At 39.3% G+C, this 19781-nt stretch overlaps 1 protein-coding gene across 2 annotated transcripts in view; it reads right to left on the reverse strand.

Annotated features, from left to right (window-relative positions):
• The window catches only part of FBXL4 (F-box and leucine rich repeat protein 4), a 90163-nt gene that overhangs the window by 1070 nt on the left and 69312 nt on the right, over window positions 1-19781 (reverse strand). For both annotated transcript variants that reach the window (XM_047859772.1, XM_047859771.1), the window contains exons 7-8: window positions 16747-16818; window positions 12199-12511 (exon numbers count right to left, since the gene is read on the reverse strand). In XM_047859772.1, coding sequence (XP_047715728.1) covers window positions 12199-12511; window positions 16747-16818 — 385 coding nt within the window. The remainder of the gene's footprint in view (window positions 1-12198; window positions 12512-16746; window positions 16819-19781) is intronic.

Below are 19781 nucleotides of genomic sequence, written 5' to 3' on the forward strand. Positions count from 1 at the left end.
GTGGTGGGTATAAAATGGCATTATCAGAAGTCAGATAGATAATGGCTGAGCAGTACTCCATTTAGCCCACGTTAAATCTGAAGAGACTACTGGCTATTCAGATAGAAGCCACATTATATACGTTATGAAAAGCACCTGTTTACAGTCAGCACTCAATAAATAACAAATATCATTAGGCTTGAAGATATCATCTATTGTAAAACACGCATGCATGCTTTAACTGTGGGTTTTCTAGGGAGGAAAAAAAATCACTATCATATCACATAAACACATCTAATGTGATGGAACTGGAGTTTCTGAGACGTTAACCTATGCCTTTTCTCCTGAGAAATCCTTTCTGCTCTCCTCCTTGCCATGGGCTCCAGAAGCAGTATACTGCTACCTTGACTGCGGCTAGCCCCGTGCCAAACCCATACAGATTCTCCTGGGAATCAGGAGAACTGGAACTCACTAAAGCCTTCAGTGTCCATAGATCCCTTGAACTAAAGACACGAAAAGCTGGGTTGGGACTGTTGTATCATATAGCCACATGTACATAGGAAGACAGAGATGGCCAGCATGACAAGAAAAGAGTAAGGCAAAAACAAAGGGAAAAGCAGATGTAAAAGTTACTGGTGAGTGTACAAGGGCAGTGGAGGTGGGGCAGGCGCCTGAGCATGAAGGACAGGAAAAGGCAGAAAAAAGAGAAAACAACATTCTTGCCTTTTGATAGTTTTCCAGTCTCTGCTGAGGTCTGACCATAACTCCTACCTATGGATCCCAGAGAGACACCTGTTCCTTCACAATAATGTTCCTTCTCTTATGTGGAAGTTAGTGTGAGTGGGCTTCTGTTGTACAAGATCAGAGAACCTCAGCTGGGACACTTGGCTATGCGGTCGGTGTTCTTCACCTAGGGTTGTGACTGTTTTCTATTTGCCAGACTTGGTCATTAGCATCTGAGTTTCCTAGTAAGTTAGAAATTCCTAAAAGCCTAAGAGAATAGAATGTCAGGGAAGGAAGGTGGAAGACTGAAAATTTAACAAGGCTAAGGCGCCCTGTCTTATGCTTCCAGAGGACTGTGTGCTTTTGTTTTCTTATCCACCTAGGACACAACTATGTTCTCAGTTTGCTCCCTCAGGGCAGGGGCCACGTCTGTCTATCTGACCTATCTCCAGTGTTGGAAACAATGCCTGACACAGTTTATGCTCAGTAAGTGTGTAATAAATGAAAGAATGAAGGGATGGTGTTTAATTTCACAATACTATTACCCTGGTTTGGACCCGTATTAGATGGATTACCATGGCTAATCTCCCCGATTTTTATTTCCTCGCTCTCCCAATTCACCTACCACTTGCTTCTAGATTAATATCCCCAACACAGCTCTAAATATATCACTCATGCTCCAAATTAAAACCCAATAATAGCTCTTCCTTGTTTAATTTTGTGCAGATTCCTCATCCTTGTGTTCAAAACTCTCCACGAAAGCCTGCATTATACTAACGTTCTAAGTCAAATTAGATTGCCAATTCTCTGAAGGTATTCTGTATTTTTAACTCCTATGCCATGTTTCATGCTCTTCATTCTGCTTAAAATGCTCTCCTCCTCCTATTTTCTATTCCCTTTTCAAGGGATACCTTTCAAATACCTATTAACCTTAAAAAAAAATTTTTTTAATTTTAGAGAGAGAGCATGCACGAGCAGGGGAGAGGGGCAGAGGGAGAGACACAGAGAGAGAGAATCCTAAGCAGGCTTCAGGCTCAGCACAGACACAAACACAGGGCTCAATCCCACCACCCTGGGATCATGACCTGAACTGAAATCAAGAGCCGGACGCTCAACTGACTGAGCCACCCAGGTGCCCCCTATTAACCTTTTCAAGTAAACTTTTTCATATTTCTTTAATCATATATACTCTCTTTTCTTTGAGCCCCCAAATGAACTTGCTTCTGGCTTGCATTAAAGTTACTTATAATTGTTTTACTGCGTTTTTTGGGGTTTTTTTTTGGCCAGGTCATAAACTCTCTGAAGGTAGGGACTGTATCTTACTCAGCTTTGTACTGGTCAGTAAGCATTTTCAGTATGAAGAAGGAATGCCACTTAACATTAATATGCACCAATCACAAAATGACAAAATAATGACTATAAGCTTGGTTTAACTAAGAATCTTTTTTTCAAAATGGATTCAAACACTTAAGGAAACCATAAACAACAATAAAAATGAAAATTTAGCATAGTGGTTTAGGAGCATAGATTCTGATTCAAATTCAGATTCCTGTGGCACCTGGGTGGCATGGTTGGTTAAGCATCCACCTCTTGGTTTCGGCTCAGGTCATGGTCTTGTGGTTTCATGAGTTTGAGCCCCACATTGGGCTCTGTGCTGCCAGCACGAGCTTGCTTGGGATTCTCTCTTTCTCCTTCTCTCTCTGCCCCTCCCCCATTCACGCTGACTCTCTTTCAAATAAACAAATAAACTTTAAAAAAATTGTAAAAAAAAAATTCAGATTCCTCATTAGACATGAGACTCTGGCAAATCACATAACTTCTTTCAGCCTGTTTCCACTTCTGTGGCTATAATAACAGCTATCTCAAACACTGTGAGGGTTAAATCGGTTAGTGTATGCTCGGAACAATATAAAGCATACAGTCCCATTGCTGTTAACATTATTTTACTTTGTTCTTTATATTTGAAATAAGATGTTCTAATATATTTGCATGATGGTCCTCTTCCTATAATTTATTTTGCCATAATAATACTTCCTTGCTCTCTCTTCTAGTTTTTTTTTAGTATAGTTGACACACAATGTTATATTAGTTTTAGATATACAAGGTAGTGATTCAACAGGTTTATACATTATGCTATGTTCACAAGTGTAGCTACCATCTGTTACCATGCAATGCTACTACAATATCACTGGCTATATTCCATATGCTGTGTCTTCTTTTCCCAGGACTTATTCATTCCATAACTGGAAGCCTGTATCTCCCACTCCTCCTCACACATCTTGCCCATCCCTCCACCCCCCTTTCCTCTGGCAACCATCAGTTTGTTCTCTATATTTATAGATTTGATTCTTTTTGTTTATTCATTTGTTGCTTTTTTTCCTAAAGATTCCACTTATAAGTGAAATCATGTATTATTTATCTTTCTCAGTGTGACTTATTTCACTTAACAAAATACCCTCCATGTTATCACAATCTTATCCTTTTTTATGGCCATGTAATATTTCACTGCATACCTATATACCACATTTTCCTTATCCATTTTTTATTGATAGACACTTAGGCTGACTTCATATCTTGGCTACTGTAAATAATACTCCAACAAAAATAAGGGTGCATATACCTTTTTGAATTTGTGTTGTTTTGAGTAAATACCCAATAGTGGAATTACTAGAACATACGGTAATTCTATTTTTAATTTTTTGAGGTACTTCCATTCTGTTCTCCATAGTGGCTGTACCGGTTTACATGCCCATCTACAGTGCACAAGGGTTCCTTTATCTCCACATCCTCACCAACATTTATTTCTTGTGTTTTTGATTTTAGCCATTCTAATAAGCGTAAGGGTGATATCTCACTGTGGTTTTGATTTGCAGTTCCCTGATGAATGGTGATGTTGAACATCTTTTCATGTGTCTGTTCACCATCTGTGTGTCATCTCTGGAGAAATATCTATTCAGATCCTCTACCCATTCTTTTATCGCATTGTTTTTTCATATTGAGTTTTTAAGTTCTTTATATATTTAGGATATTAACCGCTTATCAGATCATCATTTGCAAATATCTTCTCCCCTTCAGTAGGTTGTGTTTTTGCTTTGTTCATGGTGCATTTTTTTTTAATTTTGATGTACTCCCAGTAGTTCCTTTTTGCTTTTGTTTCCCTTGCCTTAGGAAACATATCTAGAAAAATGTTGCTACAGCTGATGTTAGAGTAATTACTGCCTGTGGTCTCTTCTAAAATTTTTGTGATTTCAGGTTTCACATGTAGGTGTTTAATCCATTTAAGTTTATTTTGCGGTAGGGTATTAAAAGGTAGTCCAGTTTTATTCTTCTACACATAGCTTTCCAGTTTTCCTAGCACCATCTACTGAAGAGATTGTCTTTTCCCCATTATATAATCTTGCCTCCTTTATTTCTGGGCTCTCTATTCTGATCCATCGATCTATGTGTCTATTTTTATACCAGTACCATATTATTTTGATTACTACAGCTTTGTAGTATATCTTGAAATCTGGGATTGTGATACCTTAAGACTTTGTTCTTTCTCAAGACTGCTTTAGCTATTTGAGGTTTTTTGTGATTCCATAAAAATTTTAGTACTATTGGTTCTAGTTTTGTGAAAAATGCTGTTTGTATTTTGATAGGGATTGCACTGAATCTGAAGATTGATTGGGGAAATATTTGGGACATTTTAACAATCCTAATTCTTCCAATTCATGAGCATGGAATATCTTTCCATTTGTTTGAATCATCTTCAGTTTCTTTCATCAGTGCTTTATAGTTTTCAAGAACAGTTCTTTCCCCATTTTGGTTAAGTTTATTCATAGGTGTTTTATTCTTTTTTGTGCAACTGTAAATGGTGTTGTTTTCTCTTTTTTTTTTTTTGCTACTTCATTATTGGTGTATAGAAATGCTACTGATTTCTGGATACTAATCTTATATCCTGGAGCTTTACTGAATTCATGTCTTCTAGCAGTTTTTTTTGTGGAATCTTTAGGACTTTCGATGTATCGTAACCAGTCATCTGCAAATAGTGAGAGTTTGACTTCTTTATCAATATGGATGACTGTTATTTCTTTTTCTTGTCTGACTGCTATGCCTAGGACTTCCAGTACTATCTTGAATAAACACAGTGAGAGTGGACATCTTAGAGGAAAAGCTCTCAGTTTTTCACCGCTGAGTGTGATGTTAACTGTGGGTTGTTCATATATGGCCTTTATCACATTGAGGTATGTTGTCCACTTTATTATTACTATTATGTTGAGGTAAGTTCATTCTACTTTGTTGAGTTTTCTTTTTTATCATGAATGGATGCTGAATTTTATCAAATGCTTTTTCTGCATCTACTGAGATGATCATATGCTTTTTATCCTTCATTTTGTTGATATGGTGTATCACACTGATTGATTTGCAAATACTGAACCATCCTTGCACCCCTGGAATAAATTCCACTTGGTCATGGTGAATGATCTTTTTAATGTATTGTTGTATGAGGTTTTGTAATATTTTGGCCCACAGTTTTCATTTTTTGTGGTCTGTCTGTCTGGTTTTGGTATCAGGGTAATGCTGGCCTCATAGAATATATTTGGAAACCTTCCTACCTCCTCTATTTTTGGAATAGATAAAGGTGAATAGGTACTAACTCTATTTATTTATTTATTTATTTATTTATTTATTTAACACTTATTTTTGAGAAAGAGAGAGAGAGAGAGAGAGCACATGAGCAGGGGAGGGGCAGAGAGAGAGGGAGACACAGAATCTGAAGCAGGCTCCAGGCTCTGAGCTGTCAGCGCAGGGCCTGATGTGGGGCTCGAACTCACAAACCGCAAGATCATGACCTGAGCTAAAGTTGGATGCTTAACCAACTGAGCCATCCAGGGAAACCAGTGCTCTCTTCTTTAAATGTTTGTAGTATTCATCTGTAAATCATCTGGTTCTGAACTTTCATTTTTGGTACTTTTTTGATTACCAATTCATTATTTGTAATCAGCGTATTCAGATTTTCTATTTTTTCCTAGGTCAGTTTTGGAAGATTGAATGTTTCTAGTAATTTATCCATTTCTCCTAGGTTGTCCAGCTTGTTGGCATGTAAATTTTCACATTATTCTCTTATAATTCTTTGTATTCTGTTGTGTCAGTTTGTTACTTCTCTCTTATTTCTGGTTTGAGTCCTTTCTCTTTTATTTTTGATGACTCCAGCTATGGGTTTATTGATTTATTTATCTTTTCAAAGAATCAGCTTTCAGTTTCATTGATTTTTTTTTCTATTGCTTTTTGCTTTAGTCTCTATATCATTTATTTCTGCTCTGATCTTTATTATTTCCTTTCTTCTATTCACCTTGGATTTTGTTTGTTCTTTTTCTAGTTCCTTTAGGTGTAGACTGTTTATTTGAGCTTTTTATTGTTTCTTGATGTAGACCTATATCACTGCATATTTCCCTTAGAACTGCTTTTGCCGTGTCCCAAAGATTTTGGACCATTATGTTTTCATTTCCATTTGTCTCCATTAATTTTGTTCATTTGTTTGATTTCTTCACTGACTCCTTCATTGCTTGTTCAGTATCATGTTGTTTAGTCTCCAGGTTTTTGTGTCTTTTCTATTTTTTTCTTGTGATTTATTTTTAGTTTCATACTGTTGTAATCAGAAAAGACACATGGTATGACTTCAATCTCCTCAAATTTATTGAGGCTTGTTTTGTGGCCTAATACATGATCTATTCAGGAGAATGTTCCATGCACAATAAAAAAGAATGTGTATTCTGTTGTTTTCAGATGGAATGTTCTCTATATGTTATTTCCCTCCAGTCCAATATGTCATTCAAAGACATTATTTCCTTGTTGATTTTCTACCTGGATGATCTATCCACTGATGTTAAGTAAAATGTTAAAGTCCACTACTATTACTGTATTATCATCAATTTCTCTCTTTATGTCCATTAATATTTGCTCTTTGTAGGTATATGCTCCAGTGCTGGGTGCACAGATACTTACAACTGTTACACCCTCTTATTGGATTGATCCCTTTATCATTATGCAATGCTTTGTCTCTTGTTATAGTCTTTGTTTTAAAATCTATTTTGTCTGATATAAGTATTGCTACTTTGTTTTTGTTTTTTTGTTTTTCCACTTCCATTTGCATGGTGAGTATTTCTCCATCCATTCACTTTCAGTGTATATATCTTTAGGTCTGAGGTGAGTCTCCTATAGTCAGTATAAAGATGAGTCTTGCTTTTTGGTTTTTTTTTTTTTTTAATCCATTCTGCCACCCTATGTCTTTTGATTGGAGCATTTTGGCCATTTACATTTAAGTAATTGTTGATAGGTATGTACTTATTGCCATTTTATTATTTGTTTTCTAGTTGTTTTTGTAGTTCTCTCCTGTTCCTTCCTTCCTTCTCTTGCTCTCTTTCCTTATGAGTGATGAGTTTCTATAGTGTTATGTTTGGCTTTCTTTCTCCTTATTTTTTGTGTACCTCATGAGGTTCAAATATAGCATCCTAAGTATACAGCAGTCTATATTAATTTGATGAACTTCAAAGGCATTCTAAAAACAAAAAAGAAAAAATAAAACCTTTTTCTTTTTCCCCTTCATGTTTTATGAATATGTGGTCCTATTTTACATCTTTTTACTTATAATTTTTTTATGTCTAATTATGGCCATTTCCTTTAGGACTTACGGAAGTCTCTTTAACATTTCTTCTAAGTCTGGCTTAGTGGTGATAAACTCCTTTAGTTTTTGTTTGGGAAACTCTCCTTCAAGTCTGAATGACACCCTTGATGAGTAGATTATTCTTGGTTGTAGGTGTTTTCCTTGCAGCATTTTGAATGTATCGTGTCATTCGCTTCTGGCCTGCAAAGTTTCTGCTGAAGAATCAGCTGATAATCTTACAGGTTTTTCCTTGTAGGTAACTTTTTGTTTCTCTCTTGTTTTTTTTTTTATTAAAATTTTTTTTCAACGTTTTATTTATTTTGGGGACAGAGAGAGACAGAGCATGAACGGGGGAGGGGCAGAGAGAGGGAGACACAGAATCGGAAACAGGCTCCAGGCTCCGAGCCATCAGCCCAGAGCCTGACGCGGGGCTCGAACTCACGGACCGCGAGATCGTGACCTGGCTGAAGTCGGACGCTTAACCGACTGCGCCACCCAGGCGCCCCTTGTTTTTAAGATTCTATCTTTAACCTTTAAAACTTTACTTATTACATGTTGTAGTGTGGACCTCCTCGGGTTCATCTTGTTTGGAATTCTCTTCTCTGATGTGGATGTCTGATTCTTTCCCTACATTAGGGAAGTTTTCAGCTACTGTTTCTTTAAATAAGTTTTCCACCCCTTTCTCTTCTTCTTACGGGGCTCCCGAATGTGAATGTTTGTTTGCTTGATGTTGTCCAAGGGTTCTCTTAATCTATCTTCATTTTTAAAAAGTCTTTTCTCTTTTTGATGTTCATCTTGGGTGCTTTCCATTACCCTGTCTTCCAGATCTCTTCTGCATCTGCTAATCTGTTGATTCCCTCTAGTGCGTTTTTTACTTCAGTTATTGTATTCTTCAACTCTGATCGGTTCTTGCTTATATTTTCTATCTCTTTACTGAAGGTGTCACTGGGTTCTTCCACTGTTCTCTCCAGCCTGGTATTTTAATGATCACTACTTTAGATTCCTTCTCAGGCATGCTGTTTATTTTTATTTCACTTGGTCCTTCTCTTGTTCTTCCTTTTGAAGCATATTCCTCTGTCTCCTCATTTTGCTTGACTTTCTGCGTTTATTTCTATGGATTAGGAGGTGCAGCTAATTCTCCTGAATTTGAAGGAATGATCTTGTGTTTGGTCATCCCCTATGTAGACTATATGTGTTTGGTCATCCCCTATGTAGACTATATGCTTGGTGACTTTTGCTGGCTGGCAAGCTGGACCTGTGGCTGGCATGGGTTAGGGGAACCTGGTACTTTCCACATAGTGAGTCCCTTGTCAGGACAGCTAAAACTGAAGCAGATTCAGGTCAGGATGTCCCAGGGTTCTGTGTGTGGAGAGCACACTAGCAGGACAGCTGAAGCTGAAATGGGTGCAAGTCAGAGTGTCCCAGGGTGCTCTGTGCAGGGGGTACCTTGGCGGAATGGCTGGAGCTGATGCAGTGTACAGGCCAGGAGAACCCTGAGCTCTCTAGGCAGAAGGTACCCTAGTAGGAGAGTTGAAACTAAAGTGGGTCCAAGCTGGGGGGACAAGGGGCTCTCCACACAGAGGCACCTTGGAAAGACAGCTGAAGCAGAAATGGATATAAACTTGGGTGTTTCTGGAATTTCCACATAGAGGGTGCCCTGAATAATGGCTGTAGTTGGTGTGGGGTATAGGTTGGGAGGTCCTGGGGTGTTCCATGCAGGGGTCGTCTTGGGAGGACAACTAAAGCAAAGATGTGGTCCCTGGGCTCTCCACACACAACATGCCCTGGTAGGACCGCTGAAACTGAATTGGGAGCAAGTCAGGTTGTCCAATGGAGACGCCCCGGCTGGGTGGCTGGAGCTGAGGTTGGCATGGGTGGAAGTGTTCTGGGGTGCTCCACACAGGTGTGCCCTGGCAGGAGCTGAAGCAGATGTCAGCCAAAGATGGTGAAGCACTCTGCACTGTGGGTGCCCTAGCAAGTCACTGGAAGCACAAGTGGTGTGTGCTCCTGGAGTGTCCTAGGGTGTCTGCACCTGTGTCACTTTGATGTGAAGACTGGGGCTGGAGTGAGCACTAACCAGGGGTGTCCTGGTGTGTACGACTTTGTGGCTGCCTAGGTAGGACAGCTGAGGCTGGTGTGGGCTAAGGGCTCAGGGTTCACTGAGGCAGGAGGCCAGTTAGGGTGCCAGATGTGCACTGGTCTGTGCTTTCAAGGTGGAGGGAGAGTGCAGACCATGTACATAAGCTCCTCCCACCCAGAGAGCATTCTAGCAGCTCTCCCCACTGTTTGGTGGAGTTCTAGAGTTGACTCTTTTATACGCTAGTTGCTCTTTTAAACCATGGCTTTTAGAGAAAGGTGATGATGATGATGATAATAGAAAAATAAAAGAAAAAAAGGGATAAAAAGGGAAAAAAAGGAAAACAAAAACGAAACAAGACAAAACCAAAACCACACGCACAAAAAAATCCAGTTTATTTTCTATGCCCCAGTGCTACTGCCCCCAAGGCTGGCATGGGCTGTGGACTCTGGTCTTGCTGAGGTTATAGGTACACTCTGATGACCAGACCTACTGGTGTCTAGATCCTGGTGGGGTCTAGGCTTTTAAGGTGGGGTGGGAACACAAACTGTGTTGTCCTCCAGTCCCTCTGACCTGGAGAGTGAACCCACAGTCCCTCTGCAATTTGGTAGAGTTCTACTGTTGTCTCTTTTATGTGTTAGTTGCTCTTCTCCACTGAGGCTTTTATCCTGTGCCCAAGGACAGAGATCTGTTCCTGGTCCCTCAGTACTATTCCCCCCTCGCCCCCCCCCCCCCCCAACTGCTGTTGGCCTTGTCAGAGGTGGAGGTTCCCTTTGTTACTGTGTCTCAGTTTTTCTTGCTGTTCTCTTGCCATTCTATGGTTTTGCAGAAGCTGTTTAGTCAGCCCTCAGTTCTTTCAGGAGGAACTGCTCTATAAGCAGGAACTGCTGTGTTCCATGGAGCTGAGTTCAGAGTCTTCCTATGTTGCCATGTCAGACTGGAACTCTCCATATTTCCTTGCTCTTGCTTGGGAAAGTTACAAATGTTTTCAAAAAGAAGCCATTATACTTCTTACCTATTTATCTTTCATGTCTCTGTCAAGTAATGCATATGTTTGTAGGCCATTAGGCCACCTGAAAACCAACCCCAGTGCTCACAAGTGTGCTTTTGTCTGAGAATCAGCGTTACCAACTTCTTTGTAGTTCTGTAGCATCTGTTTCAGACACTGGCTACTCCTCATCTCTACTGTACGAGGTTCGGGCGGGGGGGTGGGGGGGCGGTGACTGTAAAACAGATATTAACCAACGCCAGCCCCTATCCTCTGAAGTGAAGCCTAATGTAATCAGTGATCCAATTTTAAAGGCCTCAGCTACCTTTCCTCATTCTCTCTCATTTTCTTAAACTTTCCAAAATATTTCTCCTGTAAAAGGTCTACAGTAAGTCAAAGTGGTAGGTAGGCAGAAAGGAAAAGAAATAAGCAAGGAAAGCAGTCGTGGTGTTATAAAAAATCAGTACTGACTATGTTGGGGCCCAAAACCTTGCATTTGAACCCTTGGCTCTGCCATATATTAATTGCTGGGCTCTAGTCCCTCTGCTATGAAAACACAATGATATCCAATTCCCTGAGCTATGAAGAATAAAGAAAATATAACACAGATGAGGTATCTAGCCAAAAGTGTACCTGTAACAGGCAAGAATTTCTCCCTAAATGTTTAGGCAAGAGTTTCTGATAAAAGTAGCTTGAATAAGTAATATGCAACCATATGAGCAACATCCACAAATGTATCATAAACCTGGACTGTGCAGAGATTTTCAAGGAAACCACAAATTCAGATGCTGAAAATCTTCACATTTCCCTGTGGTTGAATGTTTAATAGACAGGAAAGGATAGAGTCCACTCCATGGACTAACCTACCAACACGAACAGATTACCAGAGAACACAGTACAAGTGCTATATGAATTCACAAAGTACCAACTGTGTGGGCAATTTTAACTATGGTGCTGCCAGCACTTCCGGCTAAAGTAAGAAGTAACGAAGCCTCACAGGGCTCCCAGCTGATAAACTGCAAGAAGGACACAAGGAATCCCAGAACTGGAAAGGATTTTCAATACATCTGCCCTGGGGTAGAACTACTCCTAAAATCTAGAATTATTGGAAATGAAGATTTGACAATATTCCTTAATCACGAGTTTAACATCAAGAAGCATTCGTATACACACACACACACACACACACACACACACACATATATGTATAACTCATTATACAAATGGATTAATTTCTTCTCTGTCTTTAAAATGGAGAACACAGCTTATATAAATTCTCACTCTTCTTACTAGACCAAGAATTAATGTTTATTTAGAGCTTTCTGATAGGCTCAACTATAAAATTCTGTTATTGTCCTCACTCTTTTACTTAAGTACAGATATAATTACTCTCTGTATCAACTGGCCTATCTTGCACTTCTTCAAACCAAGCAGGCTTATCAGGACAAAATTTTATTGTACCTAAGTTTTTTTCCCCCCTTGCAAAAAGTCTGAGATTGGCTTTCACATCAAGGCTTTAAAATGAGTTTATACATGGGGCACCTTGGTGGCTCTGGCAGTTGAGCATCCAACTTCGGCTCAAGTCATGATATTGCGGTTCATGAGTTTGAGCCCTGCATCGGGCTTACTGCGGTCAGCCTGTCAGCACAGAACCTGGTTTGGATCCTCTGTCTCCCTCTCTTTGCCCCTCCCCCACTTGCGCTCTCCCAGAAATTAAAAAAAAAAAATCTTAAAAAAAAAAAAAGCAAAAATAAAAAATAAAACAAATATATACTGTATCCTTACCTAGTATGTCCAGTTGCCGTAATCGGGTGCAATTACATGCCAGTTCTTCAATGTCTGTGTCACACACAGATCTGTTAGCTGTAAGAAAGAGTTTTTGCAAGTTTGGGAGCTGGCGTGCCAGTCTGGCGAAACACCCGGTGCTGCTCTGCAGTGTAGGGCACCAGCCAAGGTCGAGTTCCTCCAGAAGCGGACACCCAGAAGCCAGTTCTGCTATCCCGTTCTCAGTAATATTCTTACACCTCCACAGATCCAGAGTTCGGAGTTTTTTACACTTGGCTCCTATCATGCTGGCTATCACATCATAGTCTTCAATCTGGAAATCAAATCATTCCAGTCTCTTACATATTATGCTCAGAAATACAGACTGCATAGAGCAAGTTAAAACATTCATAATCATCTCCTATTGTTTGCTTCCATGTAAACAGACCCACATTCTTGTTAATATAGATCTACCCACTCATCTCACAGATCTGCCACTGTTTCCTAAAACAGCAAGAATAATCGCTTACTTAAAAATCCACCTAACAGAACTCTAGACAGAGGGCTTCATGAATTAAATCCCAGAGCAGTATGAAATCTTCAGTCCCTCACAAAGAATTTGAGGATTTTGTGTTGTTCTTGCACGTCTTCCATTTTGACCTTGCTGCTGCTACTCGTTGGGTTCATGGGGCCTCGTTTCTTCTATTTTATATATAATTCATCAACTGTGGTAGGTATGTAAGAGCCCCCTGATAGAGGTGGGCACTTCACCACACTCTAAAATGGTATGTGAATATGTTGAGAGTCCTAATAATGATACTAGTTTGGGGTTAAATGAGGCCTTTAGGGACTGAACATACAACACAAAAATAATTTAGATTGTGATATGTTGTCTCAGTTACTGGAAGTGTCCGACGATTTACTTTGTGATCACAAGATAATTCTCTACTAAACAGGGATTAAACATTTCAGTTCATGGGCTTTCTATGCTTTAATAATGTTTTTCTGAACAGGTTTATTTACAGTTTGATTTATTTTTTAATCAGGTATCAAAATTATCACCAGAAGTCAAAAGGAAATAAAATAGCTAACATTTCCAGGTATCATATCCTTGTGTTCATTTCTTTATTCATATCTTCAACTACCATGTGCCAGGACCGCTCCAGAGGCCAGGAACAACAGTGAACCCCAAAACAAAGACTTTGTTCACATTTTTGGGAAAGACAAACAAACGAGCAAAATAAATCCAGTGAGTGGTAAGTGGTGTTAGAATAATGAAATGGGGTGATCAGACTGCCAGATGCGCAGAGGGTCACATGCAGTGGAGAAAGGGAGCAGGGGAGAGAGGGGTGATTGTTGGGATTTCCAGGAATGAACCTGGTGTATTCAGGGAACAGAAGTAGGATCAGGTATGGCCCAAGGGGAGTGAGGAGAGAGGCCATGAGGGCAGAGAGATATGCAGGGGCCAGGCTGTTATGCCATGAAAGAGTTTGGATTTTTATTTTAAGTACCAAGGAAATCAATGGAGGGTTTGAAACAAATACAACTTACACTAAAACAAAAACAAAACCCCCCTCTGGTTTCTGTGTGGAGGTTGGTCTATGGTCAGTAAGACCGGAGGGAGGAAGCCCAGCAAAGAGGCCTGCATTAGGTTAGTGGAGAGAGGCAGGGGCTTGCAATGAGTTTGCAAGCAGTGAAACGAGAAATGGACACATTTGGAGCTATAGAGCTATATTTTGAGTCAGAACTAAGGGCTGATGGCTTAGATGAAGTCATGGGGATTTCTACGGTCTTCAGGAACTGTTATGATAGAATCAAGCAGAAGACCATGAGAAATGATTTGAGGGGAATACAACTACTTAAGTGAGTGAAAATTAGTGCAGCCAATCAACTCCTTTACAAAGAATTGTCAAGCTTTCCAACACTCGTGATGCTTATTTGCTCTTGTTTTGATAGTCAAAAATAAAATCAAATGAATCATCCTGCCTTTTGGTCAACTGATAGAAAAGAAGCTGAAATAAACATGGTATTAAAATATCAACAGGGGCGCCTGGGTGGCTCAGTCGGTTGAGCGGCTGACTTCGGCTCAGGTCATGATCTCGCACTCCGTGAGTTCGAGCCCCGCGTTGGGCTCTGTGCTGACAGCTCAGAGCCTGGAGCCTGTTTCAGATTCTGTGTCTCCCTCTCTCTGACCCTCCTCCATTCATGCTCTGTCTCTCTCTGTCTCAAAAATAAGTAAACATTAAAAAAAATTTAAAAAAATAAAATAAAATAAAATAAAATAAAATATCAACAAAGATCTGTCTGTGTTACTGTTCTGGTGAATCCTGGACCTGCTGTGAAATGGGAACAGTATTTCTATGACAACCGTGGAACGTTTCCACCACGTAAATAATAGTACCAGCAATATCACGAATATTTCTGAACTTCAATGTCAAGTCCTTAAAACTTAATTTCCTGACAAATATCAAAAGCAACAATATTTTACTGGCAACTACATACTTTAATTTAAAAATAGCCTACTCATCTTAAGTAGCATTTCTTACAGTATATCATATATTAACAGAAGTACAAGGAGAAAATGGGTTCAGGAGTCAGGTAAAGCTGCAAAACACTGGCATACACAAAGGCACACAGTTTCTTTGTTGTAAGATATACCATTGAAAACTCTAGGAGGAAGGCAAGGTGCATTATTTCCTAATCTTAATCAGGAATCCCTACCTCACTGCCCCCCAATACACATCTTTTCTTAATTGAATATATTTTAGGACTAATGTTGCATGAGTCAACTTGAAAATGTTGACTTAAAACATACTAATTCCAACTACAAACATATATGTGATTCCAAATCTCAAGTATGTGTGACCAGAGTCCTGCTTTTCTAGAAGATGTTGTTCCAGTTTAAAGGGAGGTAAGTAACAGGCAGAAAAAGGTACCTCTGGCCAAGGTTAAACAGCGGCCTTACCAATCTAAAGAGGGCGAGCTAGCAATCCAAGCGGCAGTAACTGGCTGGTCTGTCATCACAGAAAGTCCCATCAAATGTAACTGGGCCCATCCAGAAAAGTCATCAGAGGGACCCAACAGAAGCCCATGAAATGGCTTACGAAGATAAGAATTTGATGAAAAGTAAGGAAAGTCTAATGCTGAGTTAATGGGCTCCCAAGATTGTTTCTAAAGACCGGGGTTGGTCTGAGCCCACACCTGGTGGTTTAATCAGGCCTAACCACCAGGATGGTTTTTATATGGGGATATGGAGATAAACAAGTGGTCGTAACAGGTCTCTCTAGCCTACATTGCCAGATCTTGGAGCATCTCAGAAGCCATCATTGAACTCTAAAAGGTGTTCACATGGAATTTCTTTTAGGTTGAATCCAAGCTTAGGACGCCAGGAGAACTTCTCTGATCTTGCAACCATCCTGCTTATTCAGGTCTTCCTAGTAAGTGGATACAAAATTGGAATGGTTTGGGGGGGCACCCGGGTGGCTCTGTTGGTTAAGCGTCCAGCTTCGGCTCAGGTCATGATCTCATGGTTTGTGAGTTCAAGCCCCACGTCAGGCTCTGTGCTGACAGCTCAGAGCCTGGAACCTGTTTTGGATTCTGTGTCTCCCTCTCTCTGATCCTCCCCCACTCATGCTCTGTCTCTCCCTCAAAAATAAATAAACATTAAAAAAAATTAAAAACAAAACAAAACAAAATCGGAATGGTTTGGGATCTCCTGAATCTGTTTTGCGAGGGGAAGGTAAGAAAGAAAAGAGGGATGGATTGCCCTACAGTCAGTTATATTGGGAGATGCATTTCCTCTGAGTGTGTGTACATGTATGCACACACACATGCACATACAAATACCAAGAGTTCTCCTGTCCCTGGAGTCTCAGTATTACTTATAAGCCACATAATTTAGATGAAAAGAATTTAACTCATCCCATGAACTCTTTCAATGGCACCATAAAGCTAAAATTTTAAATCTGGAAGGACTTTAAAGATTATCTAGTTCAACAGTCCCTAGGCATTTGGATTTAATGGACCAGTAACATTCCAAAAAAATTTGAGTTCTAACATAGGGTGTCCATTTACCTTAACCAGTAAGGACAGTAAAACAAACACACACCAAAAACAACAACAGCAAAACAAACAAACAAAGATAAACCTACCTACTATCAGCAACATTTCCAGGAAATAATTTCAGAACTTAAAAACTAAAATTAGCTTTGTGACAAACGTACTGAACTACCAGCATTTGGGTATGACTGATATCTTATTTTGTAAAAAAAAAAAAAAAATCCAGAGAGGTACATAGCTTGTCTGAAACTTGTCTGGCTCGAGGCAGAACCAAACTCTTTTTACCACAACACATTACTTTCCTTGCTCTCCTGGATAAATCATGTTGATGTTTCAAAGACATCCTCTCGAATTTAAGAAAAATGTTTGAAAGTAGGGTACACGGTAGTTCGCTGTAAATCTGAAAAGCCGTGGGTGAGTGTGGAGTGGCTGGGTCAGGATAAAATTCACCCATGGGAAGAAAAAGAGAACAAGCGATGGAGTATACGTAAAGAATTTTCAAATACTTACCATTACACAACTGCCCAAACTAAGGTGCTGAAGCTCTGAACAGAAGTTCAAAATGCTGAGCAGTGCTGTTTGCTGCCATCGGGGACCACATTGGCGGCAAATATGGAAAGCGAAAGAAAGTGAAACAAAGAGGAGAGGTCAATTAGACATTAAAGGCTGTCACCGCTTTTCTTGAAATAGAGCTCAAACCCGAGGTTACAGACACCACAAATGCCATTTAATGAGTCCCCAGGTGCTCCCACCATTGATTGGCTTGAAGTCAAGGTAATCATTACTAGTTTCCATGTAAGTCGCCACTTCGTAGATGGTTTCGTGGGCCCCACAGACACCTATATTCCCTGTGACCTCTCAGCTCATCTCCCAAAGGTAAGCAATTTGAAAGTCTGGTTAAGACTGAACAGCAAGACAAGCTTAACAACCCCTCCCTCAAAAAAAAGAAAAAAAAAAAAAAGTAAGAAAACAAAAACCCAGAGAGGCCTGGTGACACTTTGAAGAACAGCGGCAGCTCTGACATTCACTGATCAGCTGCCGCCTGATGGAGCTGCCAATAGAGTCACCCCAAATCAGGATTGAGCTGGTGACGTTAATGTCAAAGGATTCTCTTTGCTGACAAGGATACCAACAACCATTGAGCACCTGTCACTAGCAACATGCTGACTGAAACATATATACCGTGCACTTTCTAGTCATGTTCCTGCCATTTAAGCCCATCTACTCTGTGCAATGAAAACGGTCTCACCACTGAAGAAACCCAAAGATATGCTAGACTGCTACATAATCATGGTACCTAAAATATCTCTAGTCATAACTTCATTTGGTGAAATGCCTGCCATGAAAAATTACCAAAAAAAAAAGCAGCAAAACATTCACATTTCTAGTTTTCTTTTTTCTATTAGGACAAAAAACTACTCAAACTAATATGGCAAAATTTCTTTCTAAACATTTCAACTAAATCGTATCTAAAAAAAATGACGATGACACTGTACAACTTCTCTTTAATCTGCTCCAAGTGTTCAAAACCTGAACAGTATTAGCTGGAGAAAGGACAAAGAATGTGTCGATGACGATACAAAACATCAGTTCGAACCCAGGTAAGATTTTCCCAGAGAAAATAATGAACTATATCAGATAAAATAAACTTAGTTAAGGCAAAAATAAAATAATAGTTACAAGAGATCCTAGAACAAAACTAGACTTAAGACTAATTGTTTCACTGTTGGGCATTTCTTTAAGCAAAATTTTAAAAAAAAGTTTATATTCATTTTATGACTTTATACCTAAGTTTCAACACAACTTTATCACATTTATAAGACAATCCCATCTAGCTCTCAGAATGTTGACATTAGAAGAGATCTATCAAGATAAATTAATTTTCTGCTTCTCCATAATACTTAGCTATTTTAACTTACTAACAGATAGGAAAATGACATCAGGTTTGTTTTTATTAAAATACCAGATCCTTATGACAAGGTTGCTTGATAAGACTTTCCCATGAGCAAGATCCAGGACATATTAGAGAACTTTTATAGAGAATTCCATATATTCTTGTCAATTCAAAATTATAAATGGCTCCCCTTCCCCCACCCCTATACGCACACCCCATTCAAGAACTTGCTGATAATTTATTTTTAAACTATTTACAATGGCAAACGTCAGGTATACGAACAAGTACAGAATCCAATGAAATGAATACCCAGGTAGCTGCAACTCAGATTTATCAAATCTTAGCATACTGCTTTGCTTATCCTTATTTATTTGTGAATCCCTCCATCCATTTATATATTTCCTTAGAGGTAACCTTTATCATCACTCAGTGCTTAAAAACATGCTTGAAAATTATATAATTTGGGGCACTTGGGTGGCTCAGTTGGTTGAGGGTTTGACTCTTGCTTTCGGCTCAGGTCATGATCTCATGGTCATGAGACTGAGCCCCATGTCAGGCTCTGCTCTGGGCACTGAGCTTGCTTAAGATTCTCAGTCTGTCTGTCTGTCTGTCTGTCTCTCTCTCTCTCTTTCCCTCTGCAGGGAGGTTTTATATAAAAACAGGGGTTTTATATAAATGTGCACATACTTTTGCATCTTCCTCGACAATGTTTGTGAGAAATTTGTCCATGTTGACACTCACAGCTTTAGCTCACTGACCTGTTAACTGTTGTATATACTATTACATTATGCAACATATATCCCCATTTGGTGAATATTTAGTTTGTTTATAACTTTTACCATAACAAAGAATGTTAAAATAACCATTCTTATATGTGCTTCCTTGTGCATTTTATAGAAGAGTATTGCTCTAGAGCACATGCCAGAGGAAGAATTTCTAGGTGTTTAGGTATGCTTAAACTTTATCAGATTTTGCAAAACAGCTCTCCTGAGTGCCTGCGTCAATTGACGTGCCCACTAGCAATGCAAGAGCGCTGGGTCCCCACATCTTTGCCAACATATAATCTTTTCATCCTTTTTAATGTCTGCCTATCTGATGAGCATGGGATGTTAGAATATTTATTAGTATGATTACTAGTGAGATTGAAGATCTTCTCATATGTTTATGGGCCACTCATATCTCCTGTGCCATACACTGCTTAATCATATCCTTTACTGATTATTTCCATTAGATTGTTTCTTCCTTCCTGACTTGTAGGAATTCTTTTCCATGCTGGATACCAATCATTGTCAGTTTTATCCATTACAAATATCTTCTCTAAATCTAACACTTGTCTTTTGCTTTATTTATAGAATCTTCTGCGACATGAAACTTCAAATTTTAATATAGTCACATCAATCTTTCCTTTATGTTTGTATTCTGTTGTCTTCCCCAAAAGGTCCCTCTTTACCCAAGGGAGAATATTCTTTTTTACTTCTTTTTTTTTTTAAATGACACCATTAAAGTTTTTCTTTTTTACACTGGTTTTTAACCCAGTGGTAACTGATCTTTATACATGGGAGCATATCAAATTTAATTTTTTCCTTAAGAATAACCAGTTGTCCTGGTTCAATTTATTGAAGATTCTACCTTATCCACTTATTTGCAGTGT

The sequence above is a fragment of the Prionailurus viverrinus genome, chromosome B2, assembly GCF_022837055.1.
Source record: "Prionailurus viverrinus isolate Anna chromosome B2, UM_Priviv_1.0, whole genome shotgun sequence".
NCBI lineage: Eukaryota > Metazoa > Chordata > Mammalia > Carnivora > Felidae > Prionailurus > Prionailurus viverrinus.